Source organism: Heptranchias perlo, chromosome 39, assembly GCF_035084215.1.
Source record: "Heptranchias perlo isolate sHepPer1 chromosome 39, sHepPer1.hap1, whole genome shotgun sequence".
NCBI classification, from domain to species: Eukaryota; Metazoa; Chordata; class Chondrichthyes; order Hexanchiformes; family Hexanchidae; genus Heptranchias; species Heptranchias perlo.
This window is the reverse complement of record NC_090363.1, coordinates 2,269,306-2,281,781: the sequence shown is the minus strand read 5'-3', so window position 1 is coordinate 2,281,781 and position 12,476 is coordinate 2,269,306. Positions and strand designations below refer to the sequence as shown.

Below are 12,476 nucleotides of genomic sequence, written 5' to 3'. Positions count from 1 at the left end.
GGGGGGGGAGAGGGGTTGTCCACTCTGCCTCGGAAATTCTGATGTGTCGTCCCATTGGCTTGTGGGGTGGGGCAATCAGCATTGGAGCAAAGCAAATTTATCCAGGGACACGGCTACCACTGGCCGCGGGAACGTTTGGTGAGATCAGTCCCCATTTTTTTTGCCACTTTTGGCTCCTAGGCATTGCACTGATGCTCAATTGTTCCCCCCTAGGCATCAGCCATGACTCAGGGGGCGGCACTCTCGCCTCCGAGTCAGAAAGTCAAGGGTTCAAACCCCACTCCAGAGACTTGAGCACAAAATCTAGGCTAACGCTCCCAGCGCCAGTACTGAGGGAGTGCCGCACTGTCGGAGGGTCAGTATTGAGGGAGCGCTGCACTGTCGGAGGGTCAGTATTGAGGGAGCGCTGCACTGTCGGAGGGTCAGTACTGAGGGAGCGCCGCACCGTCGGAGGGACAGTGCTGAGGGAGCGCTGCACTGTCGGAGGGTCAGTACTGAGGGAGCGCTGCACTGTCGGAAGGTCAGTACTGAGGGAGCGCTGCACCGTCGGAGGGTCAGTACTGAGGGAGCGCTGCACTGTCGGAGGGTCAGTACTGAGGGAGTGCTGCACTGTCGGAAGGTCAGTACTGAGGGAGCGCTGCACTGTCGGAGGGTCAGTACTGAGGGAGCGCTGCACTGTCAGAGGGTCAGTACTGAGGGAGTGCTGCACTGTCGGAGGGTCAGTACTGAGGGAGCGCTGCACTGTCAGAGGGTCAGTACTGAGGGAGTGCTGCACTGTCGGAGGGTCAGTACTGAGGGAGCGCTGCACTGTCGGAGGGTCAGTACTGAGGGAGCGCTGCACTGTCGGAGGTGCCGTCTTTCAGATGAGACATTAAACCGAGGCCCCGTCTGCCCTCTCAGGTGGACGTACAAGATCCCACGGCCACTATTTCGAAGAAGAGCAGGGGGAGCTCTCCCCGGTGTCCTGGGCCAATATTTATCTCTCAACCAACACGTAAAACAGATGACCTGGTCATTTATCACATTGCTGTTTGTGGGGCCTTGCTGTGTGCAAATTGGCTGCTGCGTTTCCTACATTACAACAGTGACTACACTTCATTGGCTGTAAAGCGCTTTAGGACATCCTGAGGTCATGAAAGGCGCTATAGAAATGCAAGTTTGCCCAAAGTGTCGGTGGCCTGGTCACTCGGCATTGACTAGTCACCGGTAATACTGTCCGTGTTTGTTACGGTCGCAGGTTTTAACATCTCGCCTGTCCCCCACTGGTCAGTGAATTACATCTTTAGGTGACTTCACACTCTGATCTTCTGAACTCCGCCATGCAGTTTGCACTGAGGTAAAGTTACTGTGCATCCAGTACTGGATGAGCAGACATTTCCTCCAACTAAATATTGGGAAGACCGAAGCCATTGTCTTTAGTCCCCGCCACAAACTCCGTTCCCTCGCCATCGACTCCATCCCTCTCCCTGGCTACTGTCTGAGGCTGAACCAGACTGTTCGCAACCTTGGTGTCCTATTTGACCCCAAGCTGAGCGTCTGACCCTCTATCCGCTCCATCACCAAGACCGTCTACTTCCACCTCCGTAACATCGCCCGTCTCCGCCCCCTGCCTCAACTCATCTGCTGCTGAAACACTCATCCGTGCCTTTGTAACCTCTAGACTTGACTATTCCAACTCTCTCCTGTCCGGCCTCCCATCTTCTACTCTCTGTAAACTTGAGTTCATCCAAAACTCTATCGTATCCCGACTCACACCAAGTCCCATTCTCCCATCACCCATGATGATGCTGACTAACTTACATTGGCTCCCGGTCCGGCAATGCCTCAGTTTTAAAATTCTCATCCTTGTTTTCAAATCCGTCTATGGCCTCGTCCCTCCCTATCTCTGTCACCCCTTCCAGCCCCACAACCCTCCGAGATCTCTGCGCTCCTCCAATTCTGGCCTCTTGCGCATCCCCGATTTTCATCGCTCCACCATTGGCGGCCGTGCCTTCAGCTGCCTCGGCCCTGAGCTCTGGAATTCCCTCCCTAAACCTCTCCGCCTCTCTCTCCTATAAGACGATCCTTAAAACCGACCTCTTTGACCAAGCTTTTGGTCACCTGTCCTAATATCTCCTTATGTGGCTCGGTGTCAAATTTTGTCTGATAATCGCTCCTGAGCAGCGCCTTGGGATGTTTTACTACATTAAAGGCGCTATATAAATGCAGGTTGCTGTTGCATCAATCCAAATGATACAGCGCGACTGGCTCGATAAAGCACAGACTGATCAGACTAAGGGAACGCCAGCTTGCAAAGCATTGACTGACAATACAAAAGCCGGGCTGCATTTGGTCCAAGTTAATCAGGTCATTGCCTGATCAGGTAAGGTTCATGTCAACAGAAAATCGGACTTACGGTTAATCAAAGACCAGAAACCTGTGCTTATCTTATTGGGCGCACTCTCACTGCAGAAGAGAAGGTTGAGAGTTGATATGATTGCTGTTTTTCGGATTTTAAATTAGATAATATCGACCATGACAAGCTGTTTCCCCTTGTCCAGGACACGGCCTGCGCTTGAAGGGGGGTCAATTTAAAACGAATCTGTGGAAACAATATCTCAGTGAGGGAGTGGTCAATCTGTGGAGCAGGCTCCCTGGGGAGAAGGGGGAAGCAGTTAGCGTTGATTCATTCAAATGTAAATTAGATAGATTTCTTTGGGCTACAGTATGTGAGTAATTTGAGACGTGACGTGTGGTGAGTGAAACATGTGTGGGAGGGTCTGGTGACTTTGGACCTCTGGTTCCCAAAGCTCTCCCCCACTGGGGGTTTTCCTCACCTCATGTCTGGGTCTGTTGGAGACTCATCGATAGATTGATTGCTGTGACTAGTCAATAATTCCATTATCGTTGTTTCATGCGATTACCAGGATGGTAGAAGGTGAACCAGATGGACCCTGGTCAACTATTAGTTTAACCATTTGACTTCCATGCACATTTACAGCCCCCATCGCTTGTAGTGGACGTGTTGGTGTTAACGCGATTTGCCTGCTACATGCGGTGGACGGGGAAACGGAGCAGCGCAGAATAACGATGGGGTCAGTCGCGCTCTGGTGCTTGGCCCACAATCGCACATGGTCCAATTCTCCAGCTTTACCTTGTCCATGTAGGAGACACCGACATCCTAAAGTGGAGAGTCCAGGACAATGAAACTCGCGCTGATGCACAGAATCCCAGAGCACCAAGGGGCTAGTGAGGCAGAGACTGTAACATGCATTAAATGGAAATCGGGTAAGTATTTGTAAAGGAAGAATATAGAATGATACAGGGAAAGGGCGGAGAAATGGGATTCAAGTAGACAGCTCCAGTGTGACGGGCCCCTCCAGTGTGACGGGCCCCTCCAGTGTGACGGGTCCCTCCAGTGTGACGGGCCCCTCCAGCGTGACGGGCCCCTCCAGCGCGACGGGCCCCTCCAGCGCGACGGGCCCCTCCAGCGCGACGGGCCCCTCCAGCGTGACGGGCCCCTCCAGTGTGACGGGCCCCTCCAGTGTGACGGGGTCCCTCCAGTGTGACGGGCTCCTCCAGCGTGACGGACCCCTCCAGCGTGACGGGCCCCTCCAGTGTGACGGGCTCCTCCAGCGTGACGGACCCCTCCAGCGTGACGGGGTCCCTCCAGTGTGACGGGGTCCTCCAGTGTGACGGGCTCCTCCAGCGTGACGGACCCCTCCAGCGTGACGGGGTCCCTCCAGTGTGACGGGCCCCTCCAGTGTGACGGGCCCCTCCAGTGTGACGGGTCCCTCCAGCGTGACGGGCCCCTCCAGTGTGACGGGTCCCTCCAGTGCTGTAAGTTCTATGATTGTAAATAGCCTGTACACATTCCATGCATGTCTTTAATAACATTTATTACAATCGCGCTTCAGTCCCCCGAATGCTTTGGTGGATTCCTTGCTTACTGTGAAACATTTGCAAAAAACCTTAACGTTTTATAAAGTTTATTCAACCGTTTCTTTCAATTGTTACATTCACATAAACATTCTGAAGCTGGTGTACAGTTTGTGAGAAAGATGTATCAGTAAAGGCAGAGGGTCACCTTTCCCTCTTGTTCCTAAGTATCAGATGCCCTCAGAAAGAATTTATAATCAATCACACCATCTGTTTTTAACCAGTACTACACCACTGACACCTTACCTTGAGTACACATTGAGCAGTTAAGTCAGGAGCTAGCAGTGACATTTTCCACATCGTTCACCTGAGGAAGGAGGAAGCCTCCGAAAGCTTGTGAATTTAAAATAAAATTGCTGGACTATAACTTGGTGTTGTAAAATTGTTTACAATAATGAGAAAAGATAAAGGCAAGACAGACCTTGCTCAGGTCGCAGACGACACAGTCGATAAGATGGGCTTCTGTGGTGTGTTTGTTTATGGACCGAGGGGAACTTGCCCCCCTCCATCGAACCAAACAGAGGATTAAACTGCTATTCGAACCTGTTATTTAGGGATAGAGTGACTGAGCACTTGGACAAAGATGAACTGATCAGAAAGAGCCAGCGTAGATTTATAAAAGGGTAAGTTAAGGGCAAACAAACCTAGATTAATTTTTTGAGGAGATAACTAACGTCGTAGATAGTGAGTGTCTATGGATGTTATTTATTCGGAATTCCAGAAGGCATTTTAATAAGGTTCCACACAAGAGACTGTTAACAATAATTAGAACGCATGGAATTGGAGGTAACCTATTGACATGGGGAGGGAATTGATTAGGAGGTAGGAGACAGAGAGTAGGGATAATGGGGATGTGCTCCAATTGGCAGGATGTGACGAGCGGTGTCCCCCAGGGCTCTGTACTGAGGCCTCAGCTTTTCACTACATTTATAAATGACTTAGATGAAGATATAGAGAGCTGTATATCCAGGTTTGCTGACGACACTAAGTTAGGTGGCACTGTAAATAGTGTAGGTGGGAGCAGAGAGTTGCAAAGGAACATTGATAGATTCAGTGAGTGGGCAAAACTGGGGCAGACGGAGTTCAGTGTGGGGCAGTGTGAGGCCATCCACTTTGGACCCGAGAAATACAGATCAGAGTATTTTCGAAATGGTGAGAAGCTCGGAACTGTGGAGGAGCAGAGAGATTTAGGGGTCCAAGTACAGAAATCACTAAAAGCCAGTAGACAAGTACAAAAAATAATGTAAAAGGCCAATGGAATGTTGGCCTTTATCTCTAGAGGGCTGGAATACAAAGGGGAGGAAGTTATATTCCAGCTGTACAGAGCTCTGGTTAGACCACATCTGGAGACTGGGTTCAGTTCTGGTCACCGCACCTCAGGAAGGATAGATTGGCCTTGGAGGGGGGGCAGCCCAGATTCACCAGAATGATACCGGGGCTAAAAGGGTTAAATTACGAGGACAGGTTGCACAGACTGGGCTTGTATTCCCTCGAGTATAGAAGATTAAGGGGGTGATCTAATTGAGGTGTTTAAGATGATTAAAGGATTTGATAGGGGAGATAGAGAGAAACTATTTCCTCTGGTGGGGGGAGTCCAGAACAAGGGGGCATAACCTTAAAATTAGAGCCAGGCCGTTCAGGGGTGATGTCAGGAAGCACTTCTTCACACAAAGGGGAGTGGAAATCTGGAACTCTCCCCCCCCCAAAAAGCTATTGAGGCTGGGGGTCAATTGAAAATTTCAAAACTGAGATTGATAGAATTTGTTGGGTAAAGGGTATTAAGGGATAGGGAACCAAGGCGGGTAAATGGAGTTAAGATACAAATCAGCCATGATCTTATTGAATGGAGGAACAGGCTCGAGGGGCTGAATGGCCTACTGCTGTGTCCCTATTCTATGAAAGTCACAATGTTGCCAAGTTGCTTTTTCAACCAAGGCAGCACCTTGAATAAGTTGATGTGGAAATCCCGAGCGTGTTTCCTGTTGGGTTTAAAGGTGCCGCAGACGTCAATAACTCCCCAGCTTACAATGCCCACCTGTAGATTACAGGAGTACACATTAGCAATACACGTTGGAATTACACGTTGGAGTACACGTAGGAATTACACGTTGGAGTACACATTGGAGTACACGTTGGGAGAACACATTGGGAGAACACGTAGGAATTACACGTTGGAGTACACGTTGGGAGAACACGTTGGAATTACATGTTGGGAGAACACGTAGGGAGAACACGTTGGGAGAACACGTTGGGAGTACACGTTGGGAGTACACGTTGGGAGAACACGTAGGGAGAACACGTTGGGAGAACACGTTGGGAGTACACGTTGGGAGTACACGTTGGGAGAACACGTTGGGAGTACACGTTGGGAGTACACGGGAGTACACGTTGGGAGTACACGTTGGAATTACATGTTGAGAGAACACGTTGGGAGAACACGTTGGGAGAACACGTTGGAATTACACGTTGGGAGTACACGTTGGGAGTACAGGTTGAGAGAACACATTGGGAGTACACGTTGGAATTACACGTTGGGAGAACACGTTGGGAGTACACGTTGGGAGTACACGTTGGGAGAACACGTTGGAATTACACGTTGGGAGAACACGTTGGAATTACACGTCGGGAGTACACGTCGGGAGAACACGTCGGGAGAACACGTCGGGAGTATCTGTCAGAATTACATGTTAAAAGTACAGGTTAGACCGATGGCTGTCCAAAGAGAATCTACCCTTCCACCCGAACCCCGCCCCAAATGGCGGGGACAGGGTCATTGGCATTGGTGAGGGTGGGGGGGTTGGGGGGGGGGAGAGGGGGCCTCACAGGAACAGAGTCGGCCCCAACTTTGCAGCTCCCAAGGGAGCTCTCGGGCTGTCCCTGCCACGGTAACCAATCCCTTCCAGGGTCAATTACCAGCTCCGTCCAGCTTTCCGGAGCCTTTATTAGGCCCATAAATGCATCTTACAGCTGCTGGCTTAAGGAGTGGGATCTGTTGGGCCTTTCAGGAGATGGACCGGGAGGAATTTCTCTGGAAAGCCCTCAGAACTCCCTCAGCTATGTCTGCTCAATATAGGAAGACCGGGGTGGGGGGGGGAGAGAAGCTGATAGATCCAGCTACCGCTCCTCCATCTCAGAATCTCTGGGCCTCCCCCCCATCGGACCCCAGTCGGACCAGGAGTCTAAACGAGGTAAAACTGGTGTCGTAGATCGGCTGCCCGTCATCGAAACTACCCGAGGTTCCAAAGAGCCGGCACAGGCACGATGGGCCGAATGGCCTCTTTCTGTGCGGCTTCATTCTATGATTCAAATCAAAATCCGGCTGTTTGTGTCAAGGGCGGCCAGTCCACAATGCCAATTGGGTTAGGGAGACCCAGGGGTAGAGTTAGCTTCTACAAGGTCTGTTGAAAAAGTAGGTTTAAGGGGCCCGATGACCCTTCCTTCGTCCCAACCCTCGTGTGATTTTTCTGACATTATTGAACCTGTGCCCACTCGTCCTGCTGTTGAGTTTGAAGTTTTGATTTGGATTACCTCCTTCAACACCATTTATTATCTTACATACTTCTATCAGGTCACTCACTTTGTTTCAAGGCTTAAAGGTTTACATGTCATTCCTTGGAACTCAAGGCCCTTGGACACTACGTTAGTTTCATGGCTCCAGTTGACATAGAATTACCTTGGACTAACAGCACAGAAACAGGCCATTCGGCCCAACTGGTCTATCCCGGTGTTTATGCTCCTCCCTCCCTACTTCATCTCACCCCATCAGCTTATCCTTCTATTCCTTTCTCCCTCATGTGTTTATCTAGTTTTTCATTAAATACATCTCTGCTAGTTGCCTCAACTACTCCTTGTGGTGGTGAGTTCCACATTCTAACCACTCTCTGGGTGAAGAAGTTTCTCCTGAATTCCCTACTGGATTTATTAGTGACTATCTTATATTTATGACCCTCTAGTTTTGGTCTCCCCCTCAAGTGGAAACATTTTCTCTACGTCTACCCTATCAAACCGTCTCATAATCTTAAAGACCTCTATTCTCCCCTCAGCCTTCTCTTCTCTAGAGAAAAGAGCCCCAGCCTGTTCAGTCTTTCCTGATAATTATAACCTCTCAGTTCTGGTATCATTCTAGTAAATCTGTTTTTTTCTTTGCACCTTCTCCAGTGCCTCTATATCCTTTCTATAATATGGAGACCAACAGAGGGTCCGTAGGAACTTCTGTACAAACCTGAAAGAATCTGCGTCTCTTATGGACGTACAAGGATCCCCCTGAGTCACCTGCGAATCAATATTTCAAGAAGTGGTTTAACAGGGATATTTTCAAGAAATTCACCGGCACTCAAAAACTTTACCAATCCCTTCCTTCACTCTCCACACACAACCCAGTGTTGCACCATCTTGTCACGTACACGAGCTTTTATTGTGTTAACAAACAACAACAAAAAAAAATCCTCGGTGTGGGTGAAACTTAGATATCTTCAGCCCGTCCATGGTTAGAGAGGTCCCCCTCCCAGGGGTGAGGTGACGACGCCAGGACTCTGGGCAAGTCCCAGTCGTCGGTGCTGGTAGAGCCCGGTCGCTAATAACAACCTCAGAAGTTTATCCTCGAGAGGAGTTGACCTGTGGTGCTGGTCAATCAGGTTCGTGCTAGGCCTCACGTCTGCACTCTTCTGTCCTCCGACTAAGAGGGGGGTCGCCAACCCTCCAGGATTGTCCTGGAGTCTCCAGGAATCAAAGACTAATCTCTCGGACACTGCTGCGAGCAAACACCCGAGAGAAGGGGAAGAGGGGGCGGTGCTTGACAGGGTAGATGCTGAGAGGTTGTTTCCCCTGGCTGGAGAGTCTAGAACTAGAGGACATAGTCTCAGGATAAGGGGTCGGACATTTAAGACTGAGATGAGGAGGAATTTCTTCACTCAATCTTTGGAATTTTCTGCCCCAGAGTACTGTGGATGCTGAATCATTGAATATATTCAAGGCTGAGATCGATAGATTTTTGGACTCTAGGGGAATCAAGGGATATGGGGGTCGGGCGGGAAAGTGAAGTTGAGGTCAAAGATCAGCCGTGATCTTATTGAATGGCGGAGCAGGCTCGAGGGGCCGAATGGCCGACTCCTGCTCCTATTTCTTATGTTCTTATAGAAAAATCATAGGGTTTTTCTTAAAATAAAACATTCTTTGAGTAGTTTTGTTTTACTATTTATCAAAATATTGAACATGGTGGGGGACAAAAAAAGGCTGTTTGACTGACAGTCAAGAATCATCCAATCGGGTAATGAAGAATCTATTCGCTTTCCAATTGGCGAGTATGGACATGTCGGGCGACCAATGGCAGGAGTTTGGGGGCGGGACGGTTGGAGGCAGGAGGTCATGTGTTGAAGCCTCCAGGAATATGTCGAAGCAGAGTTGGCGACCCCCATTTGCTACGGTTACCGGTCCAATCTCACACTGCCTGGATGACTCAATGAAACATGTCGTGTTGGATCTTGCAAGGCCGTGTGAGCAGCGCACCAGGCGGTGACATGGATCGCAAACAGGGCACTTAATACCTGCATTCCAGTGCAGTGACACCACAGGACCGCAGCCTTGCTAAATTTACCCTTAGAAGGAGCCGTTTTATTATATCATGGAGATTATACATGACTCTGTAATCACAATAGGTTACAGACACAAGAGGCCACTCGATGCACCCATTCAGAATAAGGAAGAGTGCAGACTCCCCCATCGTGTCATCTGACTGACTCTTGTAAGAGTCGAGGGGTCTTCCCCCCCCACCCCCCCCCCCGCTCTACCCTATCTGGACAACCAACCCAAGGACCGTCTGACATCTGTCCCTACACCTGCTTTAACCCGTGTCTCCTCTCCCTCGTATCGTGACACACCTTGAAGTTGTGCTCCGGATTGACTCTGTCAATGCCCCATTTCATATCTCTCAGTCACCTCCCTTTCAGGGTTAAAAAGAGCCCCAATTTTCTCCCCGAAGCTCTTGGTATTTCAAAGCTTTGATGGCCGGAATCAGCCTGGCTGCTTATCTCCGCACTGTCTCCATTGGTTAGCTGGGCAGAAAGAGGCCGTGAAGCTCGACCAGTGAGCGTTGGTGTCTCTCCTCCACACGATCAGTGACCCCAACCCCAAGTGCCCGCTCTGGTCCCACATCCCTTTATCCCCCTTTCCTTCAGCCACTGATCTAACCTAAAATGTTGACATGGCCTCTAACTCTACGTAGGCCCTTGACTGTCTCCTTAGCTATGAGTTCAATCAGATTGCACAGAATTTTCTGATCAATGTCCTGACTGTGTAATAGTGACAAAACACATTAACACGACCGTATGGAATTCTCCTTCCCACTGATTGAACAAAGCTGTTTAATGACGCAAGCAGATTCAAGATAATCAAGCAAACACAAACACACAGAGACACAGTCACACAGAGACACACACATAAGTAGAGATACACACACGCAGAGACACAGAGACACACACATACGTAGAGATACACACACGCAGAGACACACTCACGCAGAGACAGAGACATACACAGAGACACACACACGCACACACAGACACAGACAAACACAAACAGAGACACACACACAGACACACACACAGACACGCAGAGAGACACACAAGCAAACACAGGCAGAGACACACACAGAGACACAGAGATACAGAGGCAGAGACACACAGACACACACAGACACGCAGAGACACACACAGTCACACACACATACAGACACAGACAAACACAGACAGAGACACACACACACGCAGAGAGACACACAGGCAGACACAGACAGAGACACGCAGAAATACACACGCACACGCACACACACACACAGACACTGACAAACACAGACAGACGTGCACACACACACAGAGACAGAGTCACAAAGGTACAGACAGACACACAGAGACAGAGAACACAAACACACACAGACATGCAGAGACATACAGACAGACAGACAGACACGCAGAGACACACACACAGAGGCAGAGACACGCAGAGACATACACAGAGACACACACAGACAAACACACACACACACAGACACACAGAGACACACAGGCAAACACGGACAGAGACACGCAGAAACACACACACAGACACTGACAAACGCAGACACTGACAAACACAGACAGACAGACATGCACGCACACACACACCACAGACAGAGACTCAAAGGTACAGACAGAGACACGCAGAGACAGAGACACGCATAAACACTCACACAGACATACAGAGACACACACACAGACGGACACGCAAAGACACACACACACACTGATGCAGAGACATACAGATGCACACAGAGACAGACACACAAACACAGACACACAGAGACACACAGACACAGACATGCAGAAACACAAACACATTTAAAGCAGTTAACCATGTACCTTTACAAGAGACCGCCTCAATCTTTGGTTGCTGTCCTCCTGTGCAGAGAAATCTCTCTGTGACCACCTCCCGCACATCTTTGACATGATGGTACTCGGGAGCGTGGAGAGCTTGTGCCTCACAGGCTTTCCTTGTCTTAACACAAGAAGAGAAGACCGCCAGTGACTTTAGATGGAGGGCAAGACTCCCAGCAAACCCCCAGCCTGAAATCCCCAGTTCTTAAAAAAAAAAGGAGTTGATTTTTCTGTTCTGTGATAATCTCAGGCCTTAATCATCTCGGAACTCAAACTGAGCAGCAATAAAGGGGGGCTTGTAAGTGATGGCAGTGCCCTTGGGCTATGGGGAGGGGGGCACTGATCTTTATCACAATTCAGTGACACCCCCACCCTCCCCTCCCGCCCCCACTGGAAAAGTTCATGGGCGTTGAGCACAAGGGTCGGGGCTAGCTGAGGTGTGCTCCCCATGGTCAAATATCCCAGCAGTACTGATGGTGAGTCACCTCTTCCAAAGCGGGAACGGTTACACCCCTGGGAACCAGCAGTGATTCAGTTACAATGAGGGGGGGGGTCAGTCAGAATCGTCACCTACTTACAGCTTCACTCCTCTTTATGGTGACGTGGGCCTCCGTCCCCTCAGACCTCGACCTTCCCCTTTTCACAAAGGCGGCCTGGACTGTCCCAGTGGCCGGTAACAGCTCTGTCTCTGCACAGAAGCAGGTGTTTGAAAAAGTACAGCCCATTAAAACAGGTCTCTTAACATCAGTGCTCGGCCGGGAATGATTCCGCTCCCAGGCTGTGGTCTCGGTCACGGGGTGGGTCAGTCGAAGGATCGGTGAACCTGAGTCTGCCTTGTACGCACGCCGGGGGAGGGCCTGTTCGCACGCCGGGGGAGGGCCTGTACGCACGCCGGCGGAGGGCCTGTACGCACGCCGGGGGAGGGCCTGTACGCACGCCGGGGGAGGGCCTGTACGCACGCCGGGGGAGGGCCTGTACGCACGCCGGGGGAGGGCCTGTACACATACCGGGGGGGCCTGTACATAAACTAGGGCACTGTACTCACACTGGGGGCCCTGTACACACACACAGGGGCACCTGTGTACACACCAGGGGCACACCAGGGCACTGTACATGCACCAGGGGACCCTGTACATGCACCAGGGGGTTCCT

The 12,476-nt window shown here is 50.5% G+C and overlaps 1 protein-coding gene across 1 annotated transcript in view; it reads right to left on the bottom strand.

The window, feature by feature from the left end:
* Positions 1–5,012: 5,012 nt before the first annotated feature.
* LOC137305075 (complement factor B-like) overlaps positions 5,013–12,476 on the bottom strand; it is a 47,309-nt gene continuing 39,845 nt past the window's right edge. Inside the window, exons 15-18 of the mRNA XM_067973852.1 lie at positions 11,903–12,012; positions 11,310–11,445; positions 8,141–8,190; positions 5,013–5,953 (exon numbers count right to left, since the gene is read on the bottom strand). Of these exons, the coding sequence (XP_067829953.1) occupies positions 5,807–5,953; positions 8,141–8,190; positions 11,310–11,445; positions 11,903–12,012 (443 nt within the window). The 3' untranslated portion in view covers positions 5,013–5,806. The remainder of the gene's footprint in view (positions 5,954–8,140; positions 8,191–11,309; positions 11,446–11,902; positions 12,013–12,476) is intronic.